Raw genomic sequence first — 23,168 nt, 5'->3', positions numbered from 1 at the left:
GTTGGAAATAAAGCAACCGGGTTTGCTTTCTTTTCTAATTTAATCTACTGAGTGTTAGGTGGGCATACATGTGATGCAGCCATTGCTTTGTCAGAACCCTGCCCTGAGAATGCATAGGGCTGCTGGAGAAAATTACATTGGTAGAGCTGAGATCAGTGTTTTCAAGTACAGTTAGAACCTGCTTCAGCACTGCTCAGCAGTCCACAGTTCCCTTCTCTTTCCTTTCAGTGCTTATTTTAAATCTTTACCACTTTACCAGTGTGCTCACCCACTCATGTCAGCAAGTTACTGAGCCTTCCCCTTCTCCAAGAACATAAAGAAGATCAGAATAGAACTCTCAAATGTGAACTCTTTTTTCCTCCAGCAGTAGAGTTGTCACCTTTCTTGTTCCTTTAAATTCCCACCCAGCTTAAATGTTATGTCTTCTGTGAAGCCATTCAATACTTCTACACAGAATTGGTTGTTGTGTCTACTATACTTAGACAACCTTGTGGGACAGAATTAGCCAACATGTCTTATATACCTCTGTGTGCCCAGCAACCAGACCAGAGTCTGATATGCCATAGGCATACAAAGGATGCTCATTGAATTGTTGAAAGAAAATAAAAAAGGGATTTAAGATCATTATAGATAAAGTCAGCCTACTTTGACATTGTGGAAGCAGCATTGAAGATAAGATGATCCTGTTGCTAGATTTTATGGAGTATAAGGGAAGATAAAAGATAGTGCCCAGGTAGTCTTCGTTTCATTTAAGAAGGTACCTGAAAAAAATGGGCCAAGGAACTCCATGTTACCTCGCCCTCATCCAGTTGGTGGGTTAATTGCTTTACCATCACCCAGTTGCCCAAACTGGAAACCTGGGGTTCATCCAAGGGTCCTCATTCTCTTTCGTTCTTTGCATTTCATCACTCACAAAATCCTACAAATATTCTACTTACAGGTAAATAAAGCATATTAGCCCTGTCACACAGGTATGAAGGGATGGATGGCTGTCAGTGTATAGTAGACGCAATGATAGATTCTGTCTAGCAATGGCTTAGAGCACTTGCATCCTGGCTTTTTGCTCCTGTGTCTAAGAACAAAACCTGTATTCATTCTTCAAATCATGTAAAAGGTTCTCTTTCAAAACAATCTGTCATGTTAGAGTTAAAAAAATTATTACATTAGTTAGGTTTGTTTTGATCAAGAGACTAAAATATCAACTTAAATTAATTGCTAATGATAACCTTTATTTATTGAATATTCGTTTAATGTCAGGAACTGAGCACTGTACATGTATTATCATTTTATTTATACAAGTCTTCTCAAAAGTATCCCTGTTTTATAGATAAGAAAACTGGCACTGAGAGAGCTAAAATAGTTTGCACCAGCCTGCCCAGTTGGTGGTGGTGAAGCCAGGAAGCATACCCAATTCCATGCTCTGAATGAATAGTTTCATGTTTTCCAAAGCAATGGCTTCTACTTCTACTGCCATTTCTGTTCTGTTAGTTTCTTTGGGTTTTTTTTTAAGTCACTTTGAGCACCAATATTTGAAGGACAGCCAAGAAAAAATAAATGTCAGATTACAAATTAATTTATTTTCTTTGTTTGACATTTTAATAAAAGATATGGGAAAACAGGATTTATTGAAATGAATGGTTATGGTGTCTTTCTTAGGACATTTTGTGCTGCTGTAATAGAGTACCTGTGACTGGGTAATTTACAATGATTAGAATATTGGCTCACAGTCCTAGGGGCTGGGAAGTCCAAGATCAAGGCAGCAGCATTTGGCAAGCATCTTCTTTCCATGTCATCACATGGTGGGAGGTGGAAGGACAGAGAGCACAACAGAGTGAACCTATCCCTGTGAGCCCTTTTTAAAATGGCATTAATCTATTCATGAGGGCAGAGCCTTCATGACTTAAACACCTCCCACTAGGCCCTACCTCTCAACACTTTCGCACTGAGGATGAAGTTTTTTCTTTTGCATTTTGTTTTGTTTTGTTTTGTTTTTGAGATGGAGTCTTGCTCTATCACCCAGGCTGGAGTACAGTGGCATGATCTCGGCTCACCTCAACCTCCGCCTCCCAGGTTCAAGCGATTCTCCTGTCTCAGCTTCCCCAGTAGCTGGGACTACGGGCACCTGCCATTACGCCCGGTTAATTTTTCTATTTTTAGTAGAGATGGGGTTTCACCATAGAGGCCAGGCTGGTCTCGAACTCCTGACCTTGTAATCTGCCTGCCTCAGCCTTCCAAAGTGCTGGGACTATACACACGAGCCACCGCACGCAGCTGGGATTAAATTTTAACCCATGAATTCTGAGGGACACATTCAAACCCTAGCAGCATTCATAATACTTCCAGCATATAGCAAATGTCTTCATTTAACTATACTGTGTATTTTCCAACATTGCAATCATTTCCAGCCATTAGAACTGAACATTCATTCTCACAGCATATATTATTTGATTGCCTTTTCTATGCTGGGCAATGTACTAAGCACCAAGGATACAAAAGTGAGCAAGGCAATATAGTTGAGACTAGCTTTTACCAAAATATTGTCTGATGTGCGCAGGAAGTGTAATGTTTAAGGTAATATCTGAATTTCTGGAAACTAGATTGGGTATATGGGATTATTGTTCAATATACTAAAGAATAAGGTGCAACATGTAACGTGCTTCCTGATATAGTCTTAAACACTTAGAGAGCTCACATCCAATGGTGGCCTGACTATCCTGTTCATTTCCACAAATATTTAAGGAGTACATTTTATTGTGCTAAGCACCACACAACATACTAGGGGCTTAATATCAGTCTTCATCTCAAGTATATGAAGAACTGTCAGACCAAAGAGGTACACATCTGCTCGTCTTTCCTACTGGGACTATAATCAGAGGGAGTTAGCTTAGGACATCATTAGCCATTGAGGCTACTTATAATAGATATTCCTGTCCATCAAGGTAGTTATAATGCTTTCCTAGAAGAGGCCATAGGGATTTTCTTCTCTGTATATTTTTCAAAATTTAAATTTCAGTTCATCCTACAGGGATGGTTTGTGTTTGCTCCTGAATTAATGAACCTGGAGTAAGTAGTCTCTCAAATTTCCTTCCAAATTCTTTCTGCCTTTTTCAAGTGGATATTTGGATTAGAATATCTGGCTCTTATTCACTTGCTTTACTTAGAACTTTCCCTCTGAGTTATGTTTAGTCAACTCATGTGTGAAAATCTTGTCATTTTATGAAGAGACTTCTGTTTGGAAGACAAATATCAAAACTTTCCAGAAGACAAGTGGCTATGTATAAAAATACTTACCTGTCTTCCCATCTGGCAGGGTAGTAATTATTTGGTAGGCTTCCATTCATGGGCAGCTTCATCAGTAATACATATGTGTGATACAATATAAGGTAAAAACTAATAAGACCATTTGGAGGCCATATCCAAAAGGTTACTTTGTGCAGTTCATTTCCACAAACATTTATAGAATGCACTATATTGTCCAGTGTGCCTAGGAACCAGAGGGGGAAAAATAAGGGGTAAGTCATGAGTTGATTAATACAAACTTGGAGTATATTTAACATCAGAAATAATTTATAACATAATATAACTCATTAAGTATAAAATATAATAGTATAATAAATATAAAATTTAATAGGTAGACCAAGAGTCTTCAGTCTGGATTCTAGACTAGACTTGCTATCTTGGCTAGGCAACTCACTCATGGCCTTCTTTGATTCCATGAACTGTAAGTTATCTGCCCTCCTTATACAATAGAATGCTTGTAAATTGTAGATGTATGCTGAACGCTTTGAAAACCATGAGGCATACAAATAGTAAGATTAGAATAATAATCAATATGATAATTAATTCGTGAACAATGACACCAACAAATAAAGGACTCATCTCTCAAATTTGTTCTGTTATTCAGAACATACTATTAATTGGCTTGTATTTTAAATGTGCTGTGATCACCCATAATGGCAGCCAATTCAAACAAGAATGGCTTCCCGTGGCAATCAACTAAAAACCCAGACTGTAGAAAAATTCTCCCATAAAAATAGATCTTCTCTTATTCAAGATGAGATTTCACACTGTGGAAAACAGTATGGTGGTTCCTCAAAAAATTAAACATAGAATTACCATGTGATCCAGCAATTCTACTTCCATGTATATAGCCAAAATAATTGAAAGCAGGCACTTGAATTTGTACACCAGTCCTCAAAGCAGTATTATTCACAATAGCCAAAAGGTGAAAACACACAAATGTCTATTGACTGATGAATGGATAAACAAAATGTGGTATATACGTAGAGTGGAATATCATTCGGCCTTAAAAAGGAAGCAAATTTTCACACATGCTACGATATGAATGAAGGAACCTTGAAGACATTATGCTAAGTGAAGTATGTTACATACGAAAGGACAAACATTGTATAATTGCTCTTAGAGAAGGTGCTTAGAATAGTCAAATTATAGAAACAAAAAGTAGAATGGTAGTTGCCAATGGCTGGGAGATAATGGTTATGGGGAGTTGTTTAATTGGTAGAGTTTGAATTTGGGAAGATGGAAAAGTTCTGAAGATGGCCAGTGGTCATGGTTACACAGTAACGTGAATGTGCCTAATGCCAGTGAACTGTACACTTAAAAATGGTTAAAATGGCAAATTTTATGTTATGTATATTTTACACAATAAAAATGCGATTTCCTATTTCCCTCTTTGAGAACAAGAATGTAATCTGTTGGGTTTTTCTGATAAGTGAGAAACAAAATTTTGACAGTGCTCACTCAGGTTTATAACTACAAAGTAAGGTTTTAAATACCTCATATTCTGATCAAGTTTATCTATGTTTATTAGTGGAAGAACTTTTTACCAGAAAGCAATTTGGGGAATCTTTGTGTCTTAAAATGACGATTACATTATTTTTGATATGATGTTTTATGTAAGTTACTATGTATTTTTTAGTCTAGTCTTTGAAAATTGGCCATCTTTGTACATTAATAGTAACTCTTTAAACTGTAGACTTTTACCAGGCTAAATAATAGAAAATTATTGCATCCTTGCATATCACCTTTTATTCTTTCTTTTCTTTCTTTTTTTTTTTTTTTTAAGATGGAGTCTCGCTCTGTCACCCAGGCTAGAGTGCATATTATCTTTTTTCTAAAAAGTTTAACTTGCACACTGTCTATTATGTTACAAGAGGCAGTTTTAAAAATGAAAACACACATAGGATAAATGAGTTTTTACTATTTACACATTGGGATAAAACCAGGATTAATTCATATATAAATTTTATATATATATATATATATATATATTTTTTTTTTTTTTTTTTTGAGACAGGGTCTCACTCTGTTACCCAGGCTGGAGTACAGTGGTGCTAGCATGGCTCACTGCAGCTTCGACTTCCCAGGCTCAAGCAATCCTACCACCTCAGCCTCCCAAGTAACTGGGATTACAGGCAAGCGCCACCATACCCAGCTAATTATTTTATTTTATTTTATTTTATTTTATTTTATTTTATTTATTTATTTTTGAGATGGAGTTTTGCTCTTGTTGCCCAGGCTGGAGTGCAATGGCGCTATCTCGGCTCACTGCAACCTCCACCTCCCGGGTTCAAGCAACTCTCCTGCCTCAGCCTCCCAAGTAGTTGGGATTACAGGTGCCGGCCACCACTCCAGGCTAATATTTTGTATTTTTAGTGGAGACGAGGTCCCCTATGTTGCCCAGGCTGGTTTTGAACTCCTAGGCTCAAGCGAGTCTCCCGCTTCAGCCTTCCGAAGTGCTGGGGTTATAGGTGTGAACCACCAAACCCAGCCATATATTAATGAAAGAAGATGTACTTTTCTATGTCACTACCTTCTGGGTGCTGTGATGCAAAACAATGAGTCTCACTTTTCCAGGAACTTGTGGGATTGAGAAGGCAGAGAAGCAATGGGTGGTCAAGGTGTAGTACACTAAGCACTCTAGCAGGGTTGTCTTCAGGTCCCCATGGGACAGACATGGTGGGCAAGGAATTAAACTGAAGGTCCAGGAAAAATTCCTGAAGGAGGTGAGGCTGTAGCTGACACTTGAAGGATAAGCAGAAGTTCACACAGGTCAAAGAAAAAGTGCAGATAATGTCAAATATCCAGGAGCCTCTAGCTCATTATTCTTTTCACTGAACCCCCATTGCTATGGAAAAAAATAATTTGCAAAATGTAGTTTTACCCTACTTGTTTGCTAAATGTATCAGATACCAAGCCTTTGCATTTTACAAATGAAAAATGTAAAACCTTGAGAATTAAGGTTTCATTTCAGTGACTTTAGCCTGGCCTATGTCATGTGTCTGCTTTCCCCAGCCTGAAGGAAGCCCATGAAACTAGAGCTCTTTTTCATGGTGTTGGTGCCCCCAAGGATTGCTGTGAGCTTCACATCACTCCCATGCTTTTCTGCCTTTAACAGTTTCACAACCAAAGAGGAGCTGGGGAAGACAGTGCCTCAGCTACTGACTCCTGGTCTGATGGGTGAATCTTCAGAATCCTTTAGTGCCTCAGAAGATGAAGGCCACAGGGAATACCAAGCCAATGACTCTGACTCGGACGGGCCTGTCTTGTACACTGACGATGAGGACGAAGACGAAGATGAGGATGGCAGTGGAGAAAGTAAGACTGTTTTCAAGAGGCAGGGAGAAGCGTGGGTGATAAGCAGAAGCAGCTGCACTTTGTAAAGAATAAAAGCCTCATTAGGAACCAGACATCTGATGTTTTTTTTCCCCTCATCCTCCTTTCTCAAATTAGAAATGTGTATATCCTAAAGTTTAGCTTTTGACGGGAGGCTTTTCCAGAAGATGATGTCACACGGCTGGTTCTGGCCTTTGTCGATGAGCTAGATGTGCACGTTGGTTTTTGTGCTGAGAATCAAAGCTTTCTAATGACAGAGACCTTTCTCGCTATGACCAAAGAGAGCCCTTCCACTCTGGGACCATTCTTGAAGAAAGAAAGGAGTCAGTGCAGATTCTTGGGCTTACTCATTGGAGGTGTTTGAAATTTTCACTCACTTTTTTTTTTTTTTTTTTTTTTTTTTACTGGGGTTTATAGAAAGGGGAAGGAGGAATGAATCAAGAATGCTAAATACCTCATTAGCATTAAGAGGTCGAGCATGGTGGTTCATGTCTGTAACTTTGGGAGGCTAAGGTGGGTGAATCACTTGAGAATAGGAGTTCAAGACTAGCCTAGCCAACATGGCGAAGCCCTGTCTTTACTAAAAATACAAAAACCAGTCAGGCGTGATGTCGCACACCTGTCATTCCAGCTGCTCTGGAGGCTGAGGCAGGAGAATCGCTTGAACCCGGGAGGCAGAAGTTGCAGCGAGCTGAGATCATGCCACTGCACTCCAGCCTGGGAGACACAGTGAGACTCCATCTCAAAAAATAATAAGAAGAATGCTAAATACCTCATTAGCATTAAAAAACAATCATACTTCCACAATAAGTAAGATAGTAGGCCTTCTAGGAAATAATAATATCATTTATGTATTAAAAATAATGGCAAAAACCGCAATTACTTTTACATCAACCTAATATAACTTGGAGATCTGGAAAGTGCTTTTATTTTTTTTTTTAACTTTGAGCAGGATAACATAGGAGGGAATCACTGTGGGACTGAATTTATAGATTATGACAAGTTTTTAGTGATTAAATTGCACTTTGTCAAATCCCTTTTAATTTGCGTGGAGCAAAAATAAATAAATAAAACCATTATCATCCATGTGGTATTACTTATCATTTGTTGAAATTTTCAGGGTTCTGGGTAATTAAGGGTTTAACATTGGTAGACTCTGCCAGGATGGTGTCTGAGTAGAGGAAAGGAGGAGGCAAGGATTAACTGTCCAGAATAAAAGCAAAGGAACTAAGTTTTTTAAACTTGAAAAAAAAAAAAAAAAGCATTGTGCAATCATTCATTTCTATGATCCACCCTCTCAGCAAAATAAACTGCAGCTATCACTTTCCAAACGATGAAGTGAGACTTCTAAATTTTTTATGGTGTCCCAATATTTCTCAGAACATTAAAAAGAAATAGCTCTTCAGTCTTCTTAAAATGTACTGCATCCAACTCGAAGTCTTTTTTTCCTTAGGTTAATTAAGATTCTCCTCCTGCATGAGGAGAAAGAATTTGGTCTGGGCTCTGTTTAAAGTCCATGCCATGTGTAACCTAAGTGCCACTGGCTAAAAGCCTCTCTGCATTTCTCCTCTTTTTCAATCCTCAGGTGCTTTGGCAAGTAAAATACGCCGGAGGGATACTCTTGCTATCAAACTTGGCAACAGACCATCTAAGAAAGAACTAGAGGACAAAAACATCTTGCAGCGTACATCTGAAGAAGAGAGGCAGGAAATCCGACAACAAATTGGAACCAAGTTAGTCAGGTAATTGCTGACATTTTAGGACAGTACTGACTAATTTGTATTTTTCTCCTTCCCAAAGCTTCCTACCTAACTGGGGTCATTGTGAATTCTTTATGTCCAGATACATCTGGCCTATTGGGTCTTTTAAAGTTGGTCTTGCATGATGAACCACTCGAGGAACTTGTCCTTTGGCCCAGCTAGCCAGTGGCTTTCAGGTCACCAAAGCCTATTCCAGGGATCAACAAACTTTTTTTTAAAGACCAATTGGCAAACATTTCAGGCTTTGCTGGCCAGACAGTCTCTGTTGCAGCTACTCAACTGCACTGCTGTAGCATAAAAGCAGATATGAATAACAGATAAACAAATGAGTGCGGCCATGTTCCAATAAAACGTTATTTATTCATAAAGCTGGATTTGGCCTGCAGATCACAGTTTGCTCAACAATCCTGACCTAATTTATGCACTCACTAGCATTCCTGGGAATGCCATGAGGTTCTGCCTTGTGGGCTGTGAGACTGTAGAAGTATTAGTTCCCTTCAGTGGTCTGGCTCTATCCAAGTCAGGTAGCCATAACCCTCATATCTAAACATCCTCCTTCCAACTTCAAGTAAATGGGTCATCTGACATCTCTTCCTGCCTCCAACCATTCTATAGGATTTTTGTTTTTGCCACTGGTGACTTTGCAAGTCTCTTTAACTGGCATTTTTAATAGAAGTGAGCATTCATTCATGCCAAAGATCTTATTTTTGATGATCAGTGTAAGCATATGTGAGAATTAGTTGTTCTGCTGACTTATCTTACTCTGCATACCCAACAGGGTGCATAACTGGGAGAAAGGAACTGTCTAGAATCCCAGCAGCAGCTGTGGCACCTATCTGAAGGAAGAGCACAGCCTACCAGGGAACCTTGGGGGAGGCTTAGGGGGTCTCTGTGTTCCGTAAGCCCTCTTGCAACTCTGGAAGCATTGGGAATGTTTACCAGTGGTCTCTCTCACTGTCATCTTAATTCAGCCCTAACCTGTGACATTTCTGGCTTCCGGAAAGAGCCAGCAGAAGCAAAAGGGACCAAAGTGATTAATGGTATCAAGCTGGAAAAACCTACAAGTCTAATCTTGCCATCTTACCAAGGAAAAACAAGGGGCCTCTCTGAGGCCCAGAGAGATTAAGGAAATTTCTCAAGGACATGCAGTTACTGAGTAGCAGAACCAGAATCAGAGTTTCGCTCCCGGGCTCTCTGCCCAATTTTCTTTTGTACACTGTCTCCTGTTTTGTACTTTCTACTCTATGTAAGAGAGTATATGCTTCTAGGTTTTCTGATTGTTTTATTACTCTTGTTTATGTTTTGCCATGAAGAAGAATGTAAATCATTGAATAATATTTGCATAAAATAGTAATAGTATTATCATAGTAAGGAGTAAAAAAGTTTGAAGTATCATATACCCACCTCGATAAATGTCAAAGTAACCGTAAAGAAAATTTTGTAAGTTTTTGTTAAAATCCTAAACAAATGAGAAGTTGTAATCCCAGCACTTTGGGAGGCCAAGGCAGGCGGATCACTTGAAGTCAGGAGTTCGAGACCAGCCTGGCCAACATGGTGAAATACCATCTCTACTAAAAATACAAATATTAACTGGCCGTGATGACAGGAACCTGTAATCCCAGCTACTCAGGAGGCTGAGGCAGGAATTTGGGAGGTGGAGGTTGCAGTGAGCCGAGATTGTACCACTGCACTCCAGCCTGGGCAACAGAGTGAGACTCCATCTCAAAAAACAATTAAAAAATAAATTTTAAAAAATATACTAAATATCTTACTCTAGGGAGAAACCCTAAAGTCATTTTCTTTAAAAATAGAAGCAAAGAAAAATGCCTTAACCTTGCTGTGCTAAAAGTCTGGTCACAATTATTTGTGGTGAAGAAAAGGTATAAATTATAGGAAAGATAGACTGTTGTTATACAAGGTTATATACCTAGGAAACTCTGAAAACTGACCCCAAATTGCTATATATAATAATTTCAGCAGATTTGCTTGATGTACGATTAACCTAAAAAATCAACATTATATTTATATAACATTGATACATAGAAGAAATCTCCCACAATGAAAAGGGAGATTGCAGTCACAGCAATAGCAACGACCACATTTTAAACACTTAAGTCTTCACTTCACTCCAGGCCCAAGAAATCTATTTCCAGAAAATCACAGTGGAAGGAATGAGGAATATATAACTAAATGGAAAGAGAGTAAACATTTTTATCAATGAAGAAAAATCAGCAGACAGGTTAATCAAATGGGTAGCATGAAGTTTGAAGGACAATGGGTGTACTTTATAGAATCAAGGCATAATGGATTCATTCCATAAAATGAAACCTAATAGAAATGAATATCACCATTTTCAGTGTGGGCCAAAGGAAAACCATCTGCCAAGATAGGATGAGAGGCCTGTGGCCACAGATTGAAAAGATGTTTGGGGCTGTGATAAATGTAATGAAAATCATCATGAACACAGCCATTGTGAGCGGTGGCTATTCAACGTCCAAGTATGGTCTTATCCAGAACTGGCAGAAATACAGTCATAGGACAAGGCAGGAAAGAGCTCCTGCTTGGCCCCCATCTGTAAAACAGAGCTAACTAACCCAAGAGCTTGGGAGGATTAAAGGAGATGATACACTAATGGTTCTTTAGTATCTGGGTCATAGCAAGCACTCAGCAAAATTAAATTTCTTATTATTCATTTAAATTATTATACATCTGTTAAACTAGTAAAGCACATTTAAAAATTAAACCCAATGTTGGCAAGTTTGTGAGCAAGTAGGACACATATACATTGCCCTTCTTCAGTATTTCTGAAGAACAGTTTAACAATATGATAAGAGAATTATGAAGCGGTCTGTTTCTTTGCATAGTAATTCCATTTGGTAACTATATAAAAGTAAATAATTCAAAGGGGGAAAATGCTATATCTTACAAAGGTGTTTATTACAAAGATATTTATAGTAATGATAAATTAAAACAAACCAGTGTTCAAAAACAAGGGACTAATGAAGAACACTGTGAGAAGCTGACACTGTGGAATCCCATAAAGTACCAGTTTTCTAAAGACTTCATCAAGGATGCCCTGGAAATGATACATAGGCATCTACTGGAAGAGCCAGGGAAGTGTAGGTGTGTGTCTGGGCTGGGCTGGGAGCATGGATGTGTGTCTGGGCTGGGATGGGAGTGTAGGTGTGTGTTTGGGCTGGGATGGGAGTGTAGGTGTGTGTTTGGGCTGGGATGGGAGTGTAGGTGTGTGTTTGGGCTGGGATGGGAGGAGGCTTCTCCATCCCAGATCTAACCATCCAACTAAGACAGCTTCTGTCTCTCTTACAGATTAGGATTCCACTGCAACCCCCAAAAGTTCGAAAGCCTTGATAAATACATAGACTATATCTGTCAAAAATGTCAATGGTCTGGGCGTGGTGGTTTCATGCCTCTAATTCCAGCACTTTGGGAGGCTGAGATGTGGATCACGTGAGCCCAGAAGTTTGAGACCAGCCTAGGCAACATGGCAAAACCCCATCTCTACCAAAAAAAGAAAAAATTAGTGGAGCTTGGTGGCGTGCGCCTGTAGTCCCAGCTACTTGTGAGGCTGAGGTGGGAGGATTGCTTGAGTCTAGGAGGTGGAGGTTGCAGTGAGCTGAGATCACGCCACAGCACTCCAGCCTGGGCAACAAAGCCAGACCCTGTCTCACCAAAAAAAAAAAAAAGTTAATAGAGCAAAGTTTTCACTGTTATTAAAATGTAAATTTTACAGAATTATTTTTGTACAAACACAGCACATCTAATCACTGTCATTGAAAGATAGTTCACCCAACAGTTCTAGCCACAGAGAACTCCATGTCTAATGAGAGACAGAATTATATGTTGCACGATGGAGTCTTGTGAAAAGCACAAACATCTAAGTCAAAGGATTTGAGTATGAATCTTGGCGCTAGCATTTACTAGTGTTTTACCTCTCATTTCCTCATCTGTAAAACTGAAACTGGGTGCCACCTTGCTGAACTGTTTTGAGGATTCCGGATCATATAAGCTAAGCACCTAACACAGTACCTGGATTTTTAAAAGTATGACTAAATGATAGCTGTAATTATTATTTTTATAACTACCTGTGTGATAAGTGCTTTAATAGATGTATAGTCTGTGTATAAATTGCTGTAAATGAGCAAAGAACCAGGAGCCTTTAATTCTCACTTTCAGAAGAGGCCAAATACATAACTTCAAGATATTATTTTAATCATCTGTAAGATTTCAGTAGATGGAAAAGGAGAGAAAGACATTCAGATGGAGGAGACACCATAGATAAAAGAAATGTGGCTTATTGTGGGTGTAATATAGAGTACAGTATATTGATAATACAGATATGTAGCACAGGATACATGGTGACATGGATGGCAGAAAACCTGGCTGGCATAGAGATAGATGTTCAATAAGTTCTTTTGTCTGCTCAATTAAGTTAGTTTCAAGGTAGCTCTGATGAAGATCATAGTTTAACATATTAATGAGATATTTAAAGTATTAATTTCAGTTCTTCTTGCCATTTTTGTCATAACCATAAACATTTAGAATTAGTAGTACTATCTTATATTAAGATTACCCAGTCAGGCACAGCATCCTATTTTAGACCCTAATGAGCTATATATTAATTAGGCTATAAGCTAAGCTGTAACAGAGACCAAAAACGATAGTGGTCCAAACCAGGTATGTGTATTTCTTTTTCACATGACCGTCCCCAGGTAGATGGGCCATCCAGCATGGCTGGGAACTGGGCTCCTTGAAATCAGTCTAGCCCCCATGTTCCTTCTGTCTTGCTGCTCTCCCGTCCTCTGGATGGTATCATCTGCATGATCAAAGCTGGCTCACACCATCAGGCTGAAGTTCTAGCCTGTGGAAAAAGGAAAGAGAGAGAAGGGAACATACAGCCAGGCATTTTAAGGATGAGAAGGGGAAGTAACAAACATCATTCTGCTCACATCCCATTGCAGAAACTCAGTCACAGCACGATACCTGGCTTCTAGGGAGGCAGAAGTCTGTAGTCAGGTACCTATCTAACATCCAGGCCAATCTGTTGCTAAAAGGAAGGGAGACTGTGTAATGGGGGTCGGTAAGCAGCCTCAGCCATGATCTGTAGTCTCCAAACTAATGGGAAAGAGACTTTTATTTTGCAGCTTTAAAAATGGATTTTTATTTCTCAAAACATGAAAAATAGAGCTTTGTTGTTTTATTTCAAGTCTCCTACTAGGGTACCTCATTTTTAACCTGTAATATATCCTTTTTGTCATCATAGGAGGCTGAGCCAGAGGCCCACAACTGAAGAATTAGAGCAAAGAAACATCCTAAAACGTGAGTATTCTATACTATAGAATGATTCCTTGTGTAATCATTAACAAGCTGCCTCTACAGATGATCCATTTATCAGTAAGAAACCATCATGTATTCGTTTATTCAAGATGGATTGAAATAGTCCATTTATGTCACATTTATATGTAATTGTTTATATATTTTTTTAATTTCTTGAATTTCATATTTTATTTTATGGCTTTGAGCCTTATATCCCCCCACCAGACCAGAGTCATGGTCATGACAATTGTGTTTAAGAAAGATGAAATATATTCCATGTATTCCTTCACCCAAACATTAAATAGAAAAAGAATGCTCTGGTCTTCTTGCAAATAAATGTCAAAGAAAAGGCCAAAGGAATCCACAAAGAAACAAATCAAACATTCCTATATTATTATTATTAATAATAGTTTGTTGCTAGTTTAACAAATGACTCAATTCAAAACAAAATTTTCAATCCATTGCATTTTCCTATGTGGTGATAACTCAGCTTCCTTCTTGAGTTGTTTATAATTTCTCACACTAAAACGTTCTCCATTCATTTTCCTACTTAATTTTCCCATTCTGTTGTTCTCTTTGACCTTAGTTTTTACTCATCCCTGCAGTAGTATTTATTGGAGTTGGTATGTTAAAGCTATAAAACTAATAGAAATACAGTTTGTCATGCTATCATGTGTCAATGTGGTCAGGCATTGCAGTGAGTTAAGAAACAGTTATTTTTAAATTGAGCCTAGCTGTAGTTTTATATATTGTTAACTTCGTTTCAAAAGATCTTTTTATTGTGTGAAATATCAAAGAGGGATGGGTAAAACTCTGAATAGTACTACAATGGTAGTGACCCATGGTGTGGGGGAAATCCTTGTCAGCCAGGCTTTTCGAGTTATCTTGGGCTGCTGGAAGACTCCTCCTCTCCAATCCAAGATACTTTCTTTCCTTTAGGGAAGAAAGATTTTAGTAGCATATTATATTACAGTTGTTAGTACGAAATCAATTCAACAATGAATATGAACTACCATTCAGTGAGAGCAACTACCATCCACCCAGTCTATGGGATCACTTTCTTTGGAATGCTTTTTTCTGGCTTTTTTTGAACATAACTAGAATACAGCCCCAGGAAGTACTTAAGTGGCTACTAATGTATAGAAGAGCCAGTTTGGAGCAGGAAAAATTTATGACTAGAAAAGTAGGAAAATTTTGTGTTTTTGCTTTGCTGAGGAAGAGTAGAAGCAGCATCTAATTTTGACAACAAAACAAACCAAAAAGGTTCATTGCTTTCCATGATAGGTTCCTGGGAAATACTTGTTGAATTAAGTTTTAAGCATGCTCAAATGCAGACCCTAAGCTACTAAAAAACACAAAGATTATGTCTTACTGGATGCCTGATCCAATACCTAGAAGAAAAAAGGAAGAGCGCATTTTGGGTAATTCTTTCTTGATCCTGTGAGATAAATAGTGCCAAACCACACTAGAGTTTGGTTGTCTGAGGAACTGTTTCATAGATCTAGAAACTTGTCACACGTTGATCTTAAGGGCTGCATTGGCCTTTATATTCTGTTTTCCTAGAGGTTTGGGAAAGAGTGAGACACTTCAGATTTGACTCCAGCCCCTTTTTTCCTTCTTCTAAGTTCACCTAAGCATGTTTATTTCTGGAAACAGAGGCATATTTCCAGCCTGGAGAGGCTGATAACTGGCTTATGATCTGACTCAGTATTATACAGCCAAGGGAGGCGAAAGAAAACTGGGAGAGGTCATCTTTCCCTGAGCAGTCACAGGAAACTGAATGGCCTAACTTAGAAACACTCTACTCAGCCCGTTTGCTTCTTGGTTCTTCCACACAGATTGCTCTTGTTTGATGTTTGTATGTTTCATCTCGGCATTTGTTTAAGAACAGTAGAAAAGTGTGTGATACAGTGTTGTTTTTAAGGACACTTACTTTAACTAGGTCATCTTTTTTTTTTTTTTTTCCCAAGACGGAGCCTCGCTCTGTTGCCCAGGCTGGAGTGCAGTGGCACGATCTCGGCTCACTGCAGCCTCCACCTCTCGGGTTCAAGTGATTTTCCTGCCTCAGCCTCCTGAGTAGCTGGGACTACAGGTGTGCATCACCATGCCTGACTAATTTTTGTATTTTTAGTAGAGACAGGGTTTTGCTATGTCGGCCAGGGTGGTCTCAAACTCCTGACCTCGCAATTCATCCACCTTGGCCTCCCAAAGTGCTGGGATTATGGTTGTAAGCCACTATTCCCGGCCCTAACTAGGTCATCTTTTCTTGACAAACTAGAAAACTAACTCACAGAATAAAACGTTCAACAATTTTTAGAGCCCATCACTAGTTTAATGAACGTGAGTCCAGATGCCGATAAATGCCATTAGTTTTCACTGGTGACCACAGGACAAATTATATTTCTTAGTGTCATGCACCATGCTAGTCCTTACTTGATGTCTTTCCTAATTATTTTGGTGACACTAGAGCTTTTTAAAAAAGACATATTACATATATGTATTTATATTATATTATATTACATTTAGTTGTGCATTTTAGAACCAGTTCCTAAAAACTGATAAAATAGAAAGCAAGTTTTGATACTTAAAAGGTTAACTTTTGCTAATTAAGAAAGGTGATGTATTTAGCTGAGAATGTAATTCTAGCTATGTCTTATATAGAGAAAAATGAATTAAGCCATTGAGTTCTGCATATATTTTTCCCCAACATTTTATTATGAAAATTTTTAAACATGAAGAAAAGTTGAAGGAATTTTACAGTAAATCCACATATATCTGCCATCTATAGTCTATCATTAACATCTTGCTTTATGACATATCTATTCATCTGTTGATCCAGCTTTTTTTAATGCACTTTAAGTTTATGTGTGTTTTTCATTTGTTAAAAACACCCACATGAGGCCAGGTAAGGTGGCTTATGCCTGTAATCCCAAAGCCTTGTAAGGCCAAGGCAGGGGAATTGCTTGAGGCCAGGAGTTTGAGACCAGCCTAGGCAATATAGTGAGATGTCATCTCCACCAAAAATTGAAAAAACGAAATATCAACATGGAAGCATGTAAAAAACAAAAAGAGAAATGAATCCACAAAAAATTTGGCTTTTTGAACCCATTTTACCTGAACTAACAACTCAAGAAGATATTACTCCAGTTGTTGGTATTTTTGTATTTTTCTTTCTTCTCCTTTTAGCTCATCCACAAAATTCTCTGGGTAATATTGCTCGCCAGGCAGGTGTCCTATGGTGCTTGCTGCTGTTTAACCACATGTATTATTTGTTTATTTATCGGAAATGCTTCCTGCAGCTTGTCCGAAATGTTCACCCCTCTCTATTCTGATGAGAGTCACTGAGAGCAAGATTTGTCAGTGAACCATGTCACTTCCTTCATGAGTACCCCTCCAGCCTGTTTAAATCAACTGGAAAGATTTACATCCTACTTTATAATTAGTCCTCTAGTGAATCAAAAAATGAAGGAAGCGTGCAAAAAACTTGGTGAATTTTCAAATACTGAGTTTAAAGTTTAACCTTGACTCTATGAGAGATTTTACAATGACTGTTTAATAAGATTCAGAGAAACTGTCATGGTAGCTCATGCTGGTAATCCCAGCTACTTGGGAGGCTGAGGCGGGAGGGTCACTTGAGTCCTGGAGATCAAGACAAGCTTGGGCAACACAGGGAGAGCCCATCTCTGCAAAATAAAAGGAAAGATTCAGAGGAACAGTCATGTTGGCTTCCCTCTACTTCTCACCCTCGTCCTCTAACTTCACTAAAAGTACAATTTTGAACATGGAAAACGTAAAGAAGTCAGTTTCTGATGTCAAAAATGAATTCAATTCCCTAACTGGTAGCACTAGTTGAACAATATGCTTAATAAGACAAAGCTATCAAATATTCCCTTCAAGGAAATGTCATTTTTGCATATTTAATGAAGACTGGAGCATTCATTAGCTTTGGGATGTATTATATCCAATTTTTTAATCTTTGAAAAATACCTTAAAAATATAGCATAAACACTGTACAGGAAGAGTTGACAAAAATGTTTTAAGAATTATATTTTTGTTTTTATTAACAATGTCATCAGTATCACTAACAATATCATCAATTTTTATCAACAATATCAACAATTTTATTTTCACTATCACGTCACCTTGTAAAGCTCTGGTTTGAATCACAGCAACCACAGTGTGGCTTTTGTTTATTATGTATTTTGACAATCCACAAGCTTTATCCAACTCATATGAGGTAATTCTTTGAATCTAAGTATGCATTTTTAAGGATATGAAAGGATATATATTTTGTGAAGAAATTAAAAACCTACAGTACTTTCATAGGAAGAAATTTAAATTATAACCAAATTTGTTTGGCACAAAATGAAAGGATATTAACTCATTGTTTCTTATCTTGTGGGTGATTACGGTTTATGTTCACTCGTTGTCTAATCACCTTCTTTCTTTCTTATGCATTAAAGTTATTATTTCAGAGGAACATAGAAACTTTTCCCTGTTCAGAGAAGGAAAACTGATAGAGAATTTAGCCTGTTCAACTAACAAATACAGATGTTGCAAATATTGAATACTGATATTTTATTCACAATAAAAATAGTTTTAGTTGTAAGAAGTCTATTTGAATTTTAAAATAAATATATTTCATACCTGTCATGGATTAAAAAATTTTTTTTCATTGAACCCGGGAGGCAGAGTTTGCAGTGAGCCAAGATTGCACCACTGCACTCTAGCCTGGGTGACAGAGCGAGACTCTGTCTCAAAAAATAAAATAAAATAAAAACAAAAATAAAAATAAATAAACAAATAGAAGAAGCTTTCCTTTTTCAACCTTTTGGTCAAGCCTTTATGCAGTCTTATTTTTCTTCAAAAGAGTTCATAATAGCACTTTCTAAAACATAATCTTTCATAAGCATCGGTATCCAAGAAGCAAAATGTATGCTCACTGATCGAACAGATGATGAGCTAAAGGAAGCAACAGAGAGAAGTTCCTCAAGTAAGCAACAACCAGCAAAACCTGAAGGGGTGTTTATTTCTTTAAAAATTTTGGACATTTTTCTTTAAATCCCATCTGTTAGGCAGCATAAAATTGTACTACTTGGTGAATCACTAGAGAAAGAGAAGACTTGGGAAAGGCAAAGTCACAAGAAAATAAATAATTTCCACCCACAGTACATCATAACCTCATTTAGAACATTCTGGTTTGAAAGCAAAGTCCAAGGAAATGCTTACATTCTGCTTCTATGGAAACCAAGGAAGACAAATCAAATATTTTGGTTGGATTTGAGTGGAAATCAGCAGCTCAAACATGCATCGGATGGTTCTAATTTGCTCTTTTAATATGTCTCAGATTTTCACATGAAGGGCAGATCTAGAAGTAAATTTTCATCTGAATTCTGGTAAATTGTGCTTATAAGCCCATGAGATGATCAACAATAGAGGGCTTTCATTAGAATATGGGCATTGTGGTTTTTTTAAGAATACAACAAGACATCAGGAAGCAAAAACTTTTAAAATTAGTAAAGCAAACCAGTCCTACAAAAAAAGCATGTGTGTGTGTGTATAAGATGATCAACCTTTCTACAAAATCTTTCAATAACTTTTTAACAATGTTGGTGAAGTGTTTGATCATTATTTGTTAGAATCACGTGATTGTGGCCTGATATACTTTTCTGATTATAAAATCATCTGTAGTAACTGTCATCATGACTTTCCTCCTTTAATAAACAGAAAAGAATGAAGAAGAGGAACAAGAAGCAAAAATGGAACTTAAACGCAGACTCAGCAGAAAGGTAATGAAGTTGTGACTATTAATGAGCATACGTGTTTTGAGATATACTTTGTTTTTTTTTTAAAAAAAAATACTAATCCTCTCTCTGTATGTAAATCAGATGTTTAGAAATAATTTTTCCTATTATTCCTATTAGTCTATAATCATAGACAACAAAATCACCAGCCTGGGCAACATGGAGAAACCCTATCTCTACAAAAAATACAAAAATTAGCTGGCATGGTGGCACATGCCTGTAGTTCCAGCTACTCAGGAGGCTGAGGTGGGGAGACTGCTTCAGCCTGGGAGGTGGAGGTTGCTATGACCTGATATCGTGCCATTGCACTCCAGGCTGGGAGACAGAATGAGACCCTGTCTCAAAAAAAGTAACTAAATAAAATAAATCGATATAATGCACGTGCTATGAATGATGTTTATAATTGCATGTTGTGTTAATTTTGAAAAATTAACAAGGGTTTTAAATTGCATTTACTCTATGAAAATATGTACTCTGTGTGAAAATTTTTAAAGATACAAAAAAGGAAAAAATAAAATCGTATGTCTTTCATTCAGATAGCCATTATTAATATTTCAATGCATATATTTCTATTTTTAAAAATTTGAGTCAGGTGCAGTGTCTTGCACCCATAGTCCCAGCTACTTGGAAGCTGAGTCAGGAGGATTGCTTGAGCCGAGGAGGTCAAGACCAGCCTGGAGTGAGGCCTTGTTTGAAAAAAAAAGAATTAATTAAAAATTAATCTCGATCTCGCTTGATTAGAACAATGATAAAAGAAAAAGAAAAAAGAAGTGGAAAAAAATTTTAATTATAATAAAAATTATTTCTTAAAATGCTCACACTTTCCATTTAGTGTTGGAAATATTAAACAAATAAATATTTTGTTACTCCTGAACATTTCCCACTATTCCACATCACAGCTGTGTAAGTAATTTATTAAGTGAACTTGATCATCCAGCCTGCCTGCTACAGTGCTACCCAGATTGACAAATGTCTTACCTGCCAAACTCAGACAATTGTTGTCACTTATTTATGAATGTATAAATCTGATGTTAGAGCCATCACTTTTTTCTGTGTTAAAAAAAATAATAGCCTTTGGAAAAATCAAGTGCCATCAGAGTTTATATTTCATTATCAATTCTTCTAATAATTCTTCAGGCATACCATATGCACCTAAAAATGGATAAAGTGACTAAAATGTGACATCTCCATGAAGTGTGACCTGACCCACATTTTTGTGGGCTGGCGTCGGAGAGTCTTCAACAAAAGCATTCCAAGGCAGATGAAGGTGGCAATGCTTCATTCCCACAGAAAAGCTATGGGACTATGTCGAAAGTGGTTCTGTTTTTCAAGGAAAAAGATCCTTAATTTATCCATTGTATTAGTCCATTTTCACACTGCTGATAAAAACATACCTGAGATTGGGAAGAAAAAGAGATTTAATTGGACTTATGGTTCCACATGACTGGTGAGGCCTCAGAATCATGGCAGGAGGCGAAAGGCACTTCTAACGTGGCAGCGGCAAGAGAAAATGAGGAGGAAGCAAAACTGGGAAACTCTTGATAAACATATCAGGTCTTGTGAGACATTCTGACTATCACAAGAATAGAATGGGAAAGACCGAGCCCTATGATCCAATTACCTTCTCCTGGGTCCCTCCCACAACACGGGAGAATTCTGGGAGATACAATTCAAGTTGAGATTTGGGTGGGGACACAGCCAAACCATATCATTCTGCCCCTGGCCCCTCCAAATCTCACGTCCTCATATTTCGAAACCAATCATGCCTTCCCAACTGTCCACCAAAGTTTTAACTCATTTCACCATTAACCCAAAAGTCCACAATCCAAAATCTCATCTGAGACAAGGTAAATCCCTTCTACCCATGAGCCTGTAAAATCAAAAGCAAGCTAGTTACTTCCTAGATAAAATGGGGGTACAGGTATTGGGTAAATACAGCTGTTCCAAATGGGAGCTGTTCCAAATTGACCAAAACAAAGGGGTTGCAGGGCACATGGAAAGTCTGAAATCCAGTGGGGCAGCTAAATTTTAAAGCTCCAAAATTATCCTTTGAATCCAGGTTTCACATCCAAGTCACACTAATGCAAGAGGTGGGTTCCCATGGTCTTGGGCAGCTCCGCCCCTGTGGCTTTGCACGGTACAGCCTCCCTCTTGGCTGCTTTCACAGGCTAGTGTTGAGTGTCTGCAGCTTTTCTAGATGCATGGTACATGTTATCAGTGGATCTACCATTCTGGAGTCTGGAGGACAATGACCCTCTTTGCACAGCTTGACTAGGCAGTGCCCCAGTAGGGACTCTGTGTGGGGGTTCCAAACCCATATTTCCCTTCTGCACTGCCTAGCAGAAGTTCTCCATGAGGCCCCCCCAACCCTGCCCATGGCAAACTTTGGCCTGGACATCCAGGCATTTCCATACCTCTTCTGAAATCTAGGCAGAGGTTCCCAAACCTCAATTCCTGACTTCTGTTCACCCGCAAGCTCAACACCATGTGGAAGCTGCCAAGGCTTAGGGCTTCCACTCTCTGAAGCCACAGCTCGAGCTCTACATTTGTCCCTTTCAGTCACAGGTAGAGTGGCTGGGGCACAGGGCACCAAGTCCCTAGACTGAACACAGCACATTCCTGGACTGGCCCTGCCCACAAAACCACTTTTTCCGCTTGGGCCTTGAGGCCTGTGATGGAGGAGCTGTCATGAAGGTCTCTGACATGGCCTGGAGACATTTTCCCCCATGGTCTTCAGGATTAACATTAGCCTCCTTGCTACTTATGCAAATTTCTGCAGCCAGCTTGAATTTCTCCTCAAAAAATGTTTTTTTTCTACTGCATCTTCAGCCCGCAAATTTTCTGAACTTTTATGCTCTGTTTCCCTTTTAAAATGGAATGCTTTTAACAGCACCCAAGTCACCTTTTGAATGCTTTACTGTTTAGATATTTCTTCTGCCAGATACCCTAAATCATCTCTCTCAAGTTCAAAGTTTCACAAATCTCTAGGGCAGGGGCAACATGCCACCATTCTCTTTGCTGAAACATAGTAAGAGTCACCTTTGCTCCAGTTCCCAACAAGTTCCTCATCTCCATCTGAGACCACCTCAGCCTGGACCTTATTGTCCATGTTGCTATCAGCATTTTTGTCAAAGCCATTCAACAAGTCTCTAGGAGGTTCCAAACTTTCCCACATTTTCCTATCTTCTTCTGAGCCTTCCAAACTGTTCCAACATCTGCCTGTTACCCAGTTCCAAAGTTGATTCCACAGTTTTGGGTATCTTTTTAGGAACACCCCACTCCTGGTACCACTTTACTGTATTAGTCTGTTTTCTTGCTGCTGATAAAGACATACCCTAGAATGGGAAGAAAAAGAGGTTTAACTGGACTTACAGTTCCGTATGGCTGGGGAGGCCTCAGAATCCTAACAGGAGACAAAAGGCATTTCTTAGATGGTGGCAGCAAGATAAAATGAGGAGAAAGCAAAAGCAGAAACCCCTGATAAACCCATCAGATCTCAGGAGACTCATTCACTATCACGAGAATAGCATGGAAAAGACCAGCCCTCATGATTCAATTACCTTCCCCTGGGTCCCTCCCACAACATGTGGGAATTCTGGAGATACAATTCAAGTTGAGATTTGGGTGAGGACAC

At 38.5% G+C, this 23,168-nt stretch overlaps 1 protein-coding gene across 6 annotated transcripts in view; it reads left to right on the top strand.

Annotated features, from left to right (window-relative positions):
* Window positions 1-23,168, top strand: part of PHACTR2 (phosphatase and actin regulator 2) — a 294,737-nt gene that overhangs the window by 226,132 nt on the left and 45,437 nt on the right. For all 6 annotated transcript variants that reach the window (XM_030928874.1, XM_030928875.1, XM_030928872.1 and 3 more), the window contains 4 exons: window positions 6,419-6,618; window positions 8,222-8,378; window positions 13,678-13,733; window positions 19,458-19,519. In XM_030928874.1, the coding sequence (XP_030784734.1) occupies window positions 6,419-6,618; window positions 8,222-8,378; window positions 13,678-13,733; window positions 19,458-19,519 (475 nt within the window). The remainder of the gene's footprint in view (window positions 1-6,418; window positions 6,619-8,221; window positions 8,379-13,677; window positions 13,734-19,457; window positions 19,520-23,168) is intronic.

The sequence above is a fragment of the Rhinopithecus roxellana genome, chromosome 4, assembly GCF_007565055.1.
Source record: "Rhinopithecus roxellana isolate Shanxi Qingling chromosome 4, ASM756505v1, whole genome shotgun sequence".
Lineage (NCBI taxonomy): Eukaryota > Metazoa > Chordata > Mammalia > Primates > Cercopithecidae > Rhinopithecus > Rhinopithecus roxellana.
This window is presented reverse-complemented; position numbering and strand designations above follow the sequence as displayed.